At 46.1% G+C, this 9,653-nt stretch overlaps 1 protein-coding gene across 5 annotated transcripts in view; it reads left to right on the forward strand.

Moving 5' to 3' along the window:
* PRSS12 (serine protease 12) overlaps positions 1-9,114 on the forward strand; it is a 174,689-nt gene extending 165,575 nt beyond the window's left edge. For 3 of the 5 annotated variants that reach the window (XM_029619297.1, XM_029570882.1, XM_029617717.1), the window contains 2 exons: positions 1,440-1,720; positions 8,417-9,114. In XM_029619297.1, the coding sequence (XP_029475157.1) occupies positions 1,440-1,720; positions 8,417-8,724 (589 nt within the window). In that variant the 3' untranslated portion in view covers positions 8,725-9,114. The remainder of the gene's footprint in view (positions 1-1,439; positions 1,721-8,416) is intronic. The other 2 variants (XM_029618548.1, XM_029571667.1) reach the window with 2 other exon arrangements.
* Positions 9,115-9,653: the final 539 nt, after the last annotated feature.

Raw genomic sequence — 9,653 nt, forward strand, 5'->3', positions numbered from 1 at the left:
GGAAGTCCCCACCTCAAGATTGGCTAGGTTGAACATCATGAGTAATTGCCAGGTTCTTGTGGCCTGGTTTGGCCTCTGTTGGAAACAGGATGCTGGGCTTCATGGACCCTTGGTCTGACCCAGCATGGCAATTTCTTATGTTCTTATGTTCTTGTAGAGAGCAGCATATAAGAGTTTTTTTAAAATAAATAAATGAGGAGGATAAAATCTGAGTGAAAGCTTTTGGTTTTAGCCATAAACATGTCATTGGAAACTTTGGCAAGAGCTGTTTCTGTGGAACGTAGAAGATGAAAACCAGCCTGGAATAGATCAAGAATGGCTTGAGATGTGACTCTTCTATGCCCTATAGTTAACGTATTTTAGAGGTCGTGTTACCCAATAATATGAATGTCACTTTTGTAAACCGTTGTGATCTTCTTTTGGAATGACTCTATATAAAATGCATAAATAAAATAAATGAAAGGAAGTCAGCAGTTTGGATGTAAAAGGGAGGAAGGCGATGGGGTGATAGTTAGCAAGGCAGGTAGGGTCCAGTGAGGGATTCTTGAGGAGTGGTGTGATCACAGCATGCCTGAAAGCAGCAAGAATACTTGCCTTGGAAAGAGAGAGCTTGAGGATGCGACACATGGAAGAGATGACCGCAGGGGAAATAGAGCTGGTGAGCTGGGTGAGAGTGATATCAGTGGAATATGTAGTGAGTCTGAAGGAAAGAAAATGGGCAATTTCCTCCACTGTGATTTCAGAAAAGGAGAGGGTGCCAGGGGCTAGAAGTGACCTGGTTGAGATCTCACCCAGTGTATCCTCATCACAAGTGGGAGAAGGCACTTCCAGTTCATGGTCTGCACCTGTCGTAATAGTAGTAGAATAGGTTCCAGGTCATAGTCTTTCCCTATCACAAGCAAGAGAAGCCCTTCCAGGCAGGACTGGATTTAAGCAGGATTGGCGAGCGGGAGAGAGCATCTTTCCTAGCAGTTGGAAAGCATAGAACTGCTACTGCATGGCCCTAAAACAGAGGGAACTGGCTCCTCTTCAGTCTGGCTATTTGGTGCTCTGGCAGTTGCCTCTTCCTAAATTTGGATTCAAACGTATACCTTTTGTGCAGCATGGACAATACAAAGCCAGATTCTGGTACTCTTCCAAAATGTGTCAGTTTAGGTGGCAACCTTAAGCAGAGGTGAACTAGGAGCGGGCTGAGAATAAAGGGAGGGAGGTGGGTATGATAGTAGAAGACTCTGCTTCCTGTTCGAGGGTGTGATGGCAGATGCCTATGCTTCCTGTTTTGGATGTGATATTGGAAAACTCTGCTTCCCGTTTCGGGTATGGTGGAAGAGGGCTCAACCTCCTGTTTTAGGTGTGAAGGGATAAAGCCTGGTTCGTGTTTTGGGTGTAATGGCAGAAGACATGGTAAATGACAATGAGCTGTGTCCCCTTTTTCTCAGGTACGGTAACAGCACTCAAAGCTATGTGGTGCGGGTTGGAGACTATCATACTCTTGTGCCTGAAGACTACGAGGAGGACATTGGAATTGAGCAGATTGTGATCCACAAGGAGTACCAACCTGATGGGAGTGACTATGACATTGCCCTGGTGAGACTGCATGGACCAGAGGATCACTGTGTCTACTTTAGCTCCCATGTCTTACCAGTCTGCCTACCCTTTAGGAGAGAGCGACCACAGAAAATGGCCTGGAACTGTCACATCACGGGTTGGGGTGACACAGGTAAGAGCGAGGCATTGAGCTGCATGAGATGCACTGCCATCACACTTCTCTCCTTTTTGACCCCATGGCACAAAGTGCCGTTCCTGACCCGAAGGTTCTGTCTACTTCAGAACCATGGCAAAAGTGCTCTGCACGGAAGGATTCTAGATGGTTCTAGTACATCAGGCCCAGACTGAGCCTGGAACTGCAAGTGTATAGATGTATTGGGGCAAATCCATCCCCTGTATTGTATCTGCATGTTCCATACAATGATACCATGCACTGTACTGTATCTGCATGCTCCATACAGTGATATCATGCTGTGTACTATATCTGCACATTCTGTACAGTAGATGGCAAGCACTGTATTGTATCTACATGCTCCATACAGTGATACCATGCTGTGTACTGTATCTGTACATTCTGTACATTGGACGGCCTGCACTGTACTATATCTGCATGCTCCATACAGTGGATGGCCTGCACTGTATCTGCACGCTCTATACAGTGGATGGCCTGCACTGTACTGTATCTGCATGCTCTGTACAGTGATACCATGCTGTGTACTATATCTACATATTCTGTACAGTGGATGCCATGCTCTGCACTGTATCTGCATGCTTCCTAGCATGTAGACAGATGGACTCAGGACCAGTGGGTTATGCATCTCTACCAGCAGATGGACGTCCCAGTATATATACCCCTGCAGTGACATCATCCTGCCTGTATTCTCAGTCTCCAGCATATGGTGGACATCCATCTCCCTACTGGGGATTGCTTCAGATTTAAGAGGAGAAATGAAAGGAGAAATAAAGGAAAACTATTTTGGGCTCGCACATTGCAGTAAAAGGCAACGTAATAGCAGACTTTCTCAGCAGAGAGAGTCTGGACTCAGGAGAATGCGTATTGTCAGACGAAGCGTTTCAGCTGATAGTAGACCTGATAGTGACTTCTCGCAATGTGAAATTTCCTCGATTCTTCAGTCACAGAGAGATCTAAATTCCTTTGCTATTGATGCTCTCGTGCAGGTCTGCCTGGAGGACTAGTTGCTGTATGCCTTTCCCGCGTGGCCCATGTTGGGCAGAATAGTTCGAAGGCTCAAAATGCACAGAGGGCTGATGCTCTTGATGGCACTGGATTTGCCCAGGAGACCATGGTATGCAGATCTGCGAAGACTCCTGGTAGACCACCCCCCTTTGTCTTCAGCACATAGGGACCTGTTGCAGCAGGGACCTGTACTTCTTGAAGATCTGGCTCGATTTTTGTCTTACGGTATCACCCTTGAGAGGGCTCTTTTGTTGAAGCGTGGATATTCTACTGCGGTGATTGCCACCTTGCTACGAGCACGAAAGTTCTCCAATTCCTTAGCTTAAGTATGGGTTTGGCGAGAGTTTTATGCTTGGTGTGAAGATCGAGAGTGTTTCCTCATTCAATTAGGTTTCTGCTCATTTTGGTATTTTTGAAGGATGGGTTGAATAAAGGGTTGGCCCTAATTCCTTGAATGTACAGGTAGCGGCTCTTGCCTGTATGGGGTCAGGTGAATGGTGAATCCTTATCGTTTCATCCTGACGCATCCTGTTTCTTGAGGAGAGTGAAACATCTTTGTCCTCCCTTGCGGTTACCAATTCCTTTGTGGAGTCTTACTCTGGTGTTGGATTTTTTGTGGAGTCTTACTCTGGTGTTGGATTTTTTGGTGGGGCCCTAAGTTTCAACTGATGTGAGTCTTTCTTTGCGGTTACTGCCCTTGAAAATGGTGTTTCTGGTGGCAATATGTTCTGTGTGTCGGATTTTCGAGCTGCAGGCTTGCCGGGAACCCTTCATTTGGGTGACTCCAGAAGCGATACAGCTATGTACTGTTCCTTCCTTCTTGCCTAAAGCGGTTTCTGATTTTCACTTGAATCAGTCCATTTCCTTGTTGTCTCTGCATAAGGAAAGAGATGCAGAGAAATATTACCTGGTGCATTCCTTGGATGTCAAGAGATATGTTGTGAGGTATCTGGAGGTTTCTAAACCTCTCCAGAAGACGGATCGCCTGTTTGTCCTTCATGGTGGAGGAAAATAGGAAGAGCTGGCTTCGCGGGCTTCAATAGCTTGCTGGATTAAGGAAGTAGCCATGGCCACATATGTCGCCGCTGAAAAGCCATTGCCTACTCAGGTTAGGGCTCATTCCACTAGGGCTAGGGTGGTGTCATGGGTGGAGGTTAGATTGTTGTCTCCCGAGCTGCGACATGGTCCTCCTTACACACTTTTTTCAGGTGTTATTGTCTGGATGTGCAGGCCCGAGAGGATGCAGCCTTTGCACATCCAATTTTGACTGGGCCGCAGGCAGTCTCCCATCCTACTCGGGAGTAGCTTGGGTTCATCCCATTGGTCCTGAATCCATCTGTCTACTTGCTAGGAAAGGGGAAAGTACTACTTACCTGTTATGGTTTCGAGGTATTTGAGTGGATTCTTGGGTACTGAGGGACATGACCAGCCCACGGGGAGGAGCCCCGTGGGGAGCCACAGTACTGTGCTAGACTTGTCTTTTATTGTTCAGCTGATGTATACCACCAGAGGTGGCAGTAGTGAGTTGATCCAGAAGTAGCAGTTCAGGGACCCTCGGCAGAGGGAACTCATTCCACCCAAGATGGTATAGGGATATCCAGGTGTAGGTTTCCCAGCATGGCAGAGCTGTAGATGAGACAGACTGAGAATAAATTACTCACTAGATGGTAGCTGTAAGGTAGGCAATTCCACCAGGCAGAAGTAGATGATAACAGGCACCGAGGCAGGGAGAGCAGGCCCTCAAGGAGCGAGTACCTGATCCCTGTAAGGCACCTGAAAGAAAGCAGAGGGCCCCTGAGGAGCGGGTACCCAGGTTAGAGAATACCCCAAAGGGCAGAGAGGGCTTCCAGCAGTAGCAAGGAAGTGGCAGAGTAGCTTAGACCGGACAAGTCCAATCCTTGCTAACTCAACGAGCTAGCAAACAAGCGTAGGCTAAATACCCGGATGACGTGACGTCACCTGAGGGGGGGCGCCCCCGAGGTTCCCGCCATGACGCGGATAAAGACATGGGTGTCGTGTGTGTGCGCGCATCCTAGGAGACCCTTAGGAAAAACATGGCGTGAGGCTTTGCCATAGCCGTTCCGGGGATGCCGGAGGATGCGGCTTGCAGACGCAGCGGCAGCCATCTTCCCAAGGCTAGCGAGGAGAGCAGAGGCACAAGAGTTGAAACTGTCTGAGACCGACGGACACAACATTACCTGATAATTTCGTTTTCCTTAGTGTAGACAGATGGATTCAGCTTCCCGCCCTTGGCTGCCAAATAATTTCATTATGGACTTCCTATGTGGTTACGTGGTCCAGGGATTACTGGTAAGTTGTTCATCCAGTCCCTAGATTAGTAGACATACATTATTTACCTGAGTTCAGTGTTTCCTCTTGGTTGAGTACAGAAATGATTTTCTGTTATTAATAAAGTTTTTTTGCTAGTCTGTCCACAGTTCCTTATGAAGAGAATACTGGCAGATTGATGTCACTGCAGAAGTATATATACTTCTGCAGTGATGTCAATTTGCTCTGTGTCCATCTGCTGCTAGAGGTGCATAGCCACTCGTCCTGAATCCATCTGTTTACACTAAGGAAAACAAAATTATCAGGTAAGTATTAATTTCTCCTCCTATACACTGGATGTCATGCACTATACAGTGTCTGCATGCTCCATACAATGATACTATGCTCTGTACTGTATCTGCACATTCTGTACAGTGGATGGCATGCACTGTATAGTATTTGCATGCAACCACACAAATTATTAGAGAAAAGCATACTACTTTATTATCATAAGTTTCAAAAACAATTTAGGGAATGTGTCCTAAAATATGAACCCACACACTCACTCATTCACACTTTAAAAACATCTGTCAAATACAAAATGGTAGTCAGCCATATAGCCCCAAAAGGTCTATACAATGATATGTATCATGTCTTAGTACAATATTCTACACATTGACTTCCCTGTGGATATACCCACTTACAATCTATACCTGGCTATATGGCTGACTACCATTTTGTATTTGACAGATGTTTTTAAAGTGTGAATGAGTGAGTGTGTGGGTTCATATTTTAGGACACATTCCCTAAATTGTTTTTGAAACTTACGATAATAAAGTTGTATGCTTTTCTCTAATAATTTGTGTGGTTACATACATATAGAGAAAGTGGTTCTTTTTCACCCACTGTGTATACCTGATACGGTTACCGAATAGTATTTGCATGCTACATACAGTGATACCATGCTCTGTACTGTATCTGCACATTCTGTACAGTGGATGGCATGCACTATCCTGTATCTACAAACTCCATGCAGTGAATGCCATGTCCAATATTGTACCTGCACACTCTATCCAGTGATAGTACACCCTGTACTGAATGTTCATGATTTGCACTGTATCTGCAAACTCCATGCAGTAAAAGCCATGCCCAATATTGTACCTGCACGCTCTATCCAGTGATAAGACACCCTGTACTGAATGTTCATGCTTTGCACTGTATCTGCAAACTCCATGCAGTGAATGCCATGCCCAATATTGTACCTGCACGCTCTATCCAGTGATAATACACCCTGTACTGAATGTTCATGCTATGCACTGTATCTGCAAACTCCATGCAGTGAATGCCATGCCCAATATTGTACCTGCACGCTCTATCCAGTGATAATACACCCTGTACTGTATGTTCATGCTATGCACTGTATCTGCAAACTCCATGCAGTGAATGCCATGCCCAATATTGTACCTGCACGCTCTATCCAGTGATAATACACCCTGTACTGAATGTTCATGCTATGCACTGTATCTGCAAACTCCATGCAGTGAATGCCATGCCCAATATTGTACCTGCACACTCTATCCAGTGATAGTACACCCTGTACTGAATGTTCATGATTTGCACTGTATCTGCAAACTCCATGCAGTAAAAGCCATGCCCAATATTGTACCTGCACACTCTATCCGGTGATAATACACCCTGTACTGAATGTTCATGCTTTGCACTGTATCTGCAAACTCCATGCAGTGAATGCCATGCCCAATATTGTACCTGCATGCTCTATCCAGTGATAATACACCCTGTACTGAATGTTCATGCTATGCACTGTATCTGCAAACTCCATGCAGTGAATGCCATGCCCAATATTGTACCTGCACGCTCTATCCAGTGATAATACACCCTGTACTGTATGTTCATGCTATGCACTGTATCTGCAAACTCCATGCAGTGAATGCCATGCCCAATATTGTACCTGCACGCTCTATCCAGTGATAATACACCCTGTTCTGAATGTTCATGCTATGCACTGTATCTGCAAACTCCATGCAGTGAATGCCATGCCCAATATTGTACCTGCACGCTCTATCCAGTGATAATACACCCTGTACTGAATGTTCATGCTTTGCCCTGTATCTGCAAACTCCATGCAGTGAATGCCATGCCTAATATTGTACCTGCACGCTCTATCCAGTGATGATACACCCTGTACTGAATGTTCATGCTATGCACTGTATCTGCAAACTCCATGCAGTGAATGCCATGCCCAATATTGTACCTGCACGCTCTATCCAGTGATAATACACCCTGTACTGTATGTTCATGCTATGCACTGTATCTGCAAACTCCATGCAGTAAAAGCCATGCCCAATATTGTACCTGCACACTCTATCCAGTGATAGTACACCCTGTACTGAATGTTCATGATTTGCACTGTATCTGCAAACTCCATGCAGTGAATGCCATGCCCAATATTGTACCTGCACGCTCTATCCAGTGATAATACACCCTGTACTGTATGTTCATGCTATGCACTGTATCTGCAAACTCCATGCAGTGAATGCCATGCCCAATATTGTACCTGCACACTCTATCCAGTGATAATACACCCTGTACTGAATGTTCATGCTATGCACTGTATCTGCAAACTCCATGCAGTGAATGCCATGCCCAATATTGTACCTGCACGCTCTATCCAGTGATAATACACCCTGTACTGAATGTTCATGCTTTGCACTGTATCTGCAAACTCCATGCAGTGAATGCCATGCCCAATATTGTACCTGCACACTCTATCCAGTGATAGTACACCCTGTACTGAATGTTCATGATTTGCACTGTATCTGCAAACTCCATGCAGTGAATGCCATGCCCAATATTGTACCTGCACGCTCTATCCAGTGATAATACACCCTGTACTGAATGTTCATGCTTTGCACTGTATCTGCAAACTCCATGCAGTGAATGCCATGCCCAATATTGTACCTGCACGCTCTATCCAGTGATAATACACCCTGTACTGAATGTTCATGCTTTGCACTGTATCTGCAAACTCCATGCAGTGAATGCTATGTCCAATATTGTACCTGCACGCTCTATCCGGTGATAATACACCCTGTACTGAATGTTCATGCTTTGCACTGTATTTGCAAACTCCATGCAGTGAGTGCCATGCCCAATATTGTACCTGTACGGTCTATCCAGTGATAATACACCCTGTACTGAATGTTCATGCTTTGCACTGTACCTGCAAACTCCATGCAGTGAATGCCATGGCCAGTACTGTATCTGCATGCTTCATACAGAGGATAGCACACTCTGTATTGTTGCATGCTTTTTGCAATTGATATCACACCCTGCAGTGGGCTTTTGCATGACTGTGTTACCTTGTCGTCTCTTTCTCCCCAGGTAGAGCCTATTCCCGCACTTTGCAACAAGCCTCCATTACGCTGCTGCCCAAGAGTCTGTGTGAGGAACGCTACGGGAGACGCTTCACAAGCCGCATGCTCTGTGCAGGAAGTGCCCGGGAGCAGAGGCATGTGGACAGCTGCCAGGGAGACAGTGGAGGGCCTCTGGTGTGCCAGCGGTCTAGTGGAAGCTGGGTGTTGTATGGCGTAACCTCCTGGGGCTACGGTTGTGGCATTAAAGACTCTCCCGGTGTTTATACCAAGGTCTCAGCCTTTACACCATGGATTAAAACTGTGACCGAGCTTTGAGCAGAGCTACAGCGCTGGGCCGGATGAGCTCAGAGAGGGCAGCACCCAGACTCTCTTTGCCTCTGTTCCTTTCTGTTGAATCTCAGAGGTTCATCCCATAATGCATTCACATCTGGCACATCAAAGTAGAGGCAAAAACTGAAGGGAAGCCTGCAGGTGAAGTAAGAGTTGATTGGGACACGGGTTTCTGTAGGCAGTACACTTGGTGCTAAAATCGTATTTAATAATGACATTTTTGTACAGAACTTTGCAGCTATGGATAATTTTGCACTTTCCTGATGCTTGAGAAATGGACAGTGAGCTGATACTCTGAGCCCTGGGGCAGGATGTACGGCTGTAAGCAGTCACAATGAGCCTCTGAGGCAGTCCATTAAATGATCATATTTCTGATAATTGAATACGAATGGTGATCCTGGGCAATGATGAGAGATGCATGGGAACAAACATTCCCCATCTGTATTCTAATGGTTATTGCATGTGCAGACCTGGGAGGGGAAGTGCAGTGCTCGGCGTCCATCTGCTAATGCTAATGCAGTCGTGAGGAAAGCATGTTGCCCATGCCTTCATGCAGAGAGCTGGGAAACAAATCGTTTCCAGATTGCACAGTAAAGGTGGGGGCCGCTGCACTGTGGATGGGACGGAGAAGGGGGCAGAGTCAGAGGTGGCAGCACGGTGAGCATGGGCATGAACAAAGAGCATGGCAGACCCTGACCGCATGGTGAATCTCAACCCAAGGTGACCGTGGGCACATCACGTCACGCTCCAGTACCTTAGGTACAATTTAAACTGCAAGTCCTCTTGGGCAGGGAAAAAACTACAGAGCTCAGATTTGGAAAATGCAAATAATGAAATGTAAAAACCAAATCCAAGTAGGAATAAACAGACAATACAGAGGACCCTGTTCATATGGGACTGAGCAGGCACCATGG

Source organism: Rhinatrema bivittatum, chromosome 1, assembly GCF_901001135.1.
Source record: "Rhinatrema bivittatum chromosome 1, aRhiBiv1.1, whole genome shotgun sequence".
In the NCBI taxonomy this organism is placed as follows: domain Eukaryota; kingdom Metazoa; phylum Chordata; class Amphibia; order Gymnophiona; family Rhinatrematidae; genus Rhinatrema; species Rhinatrema bivittatum.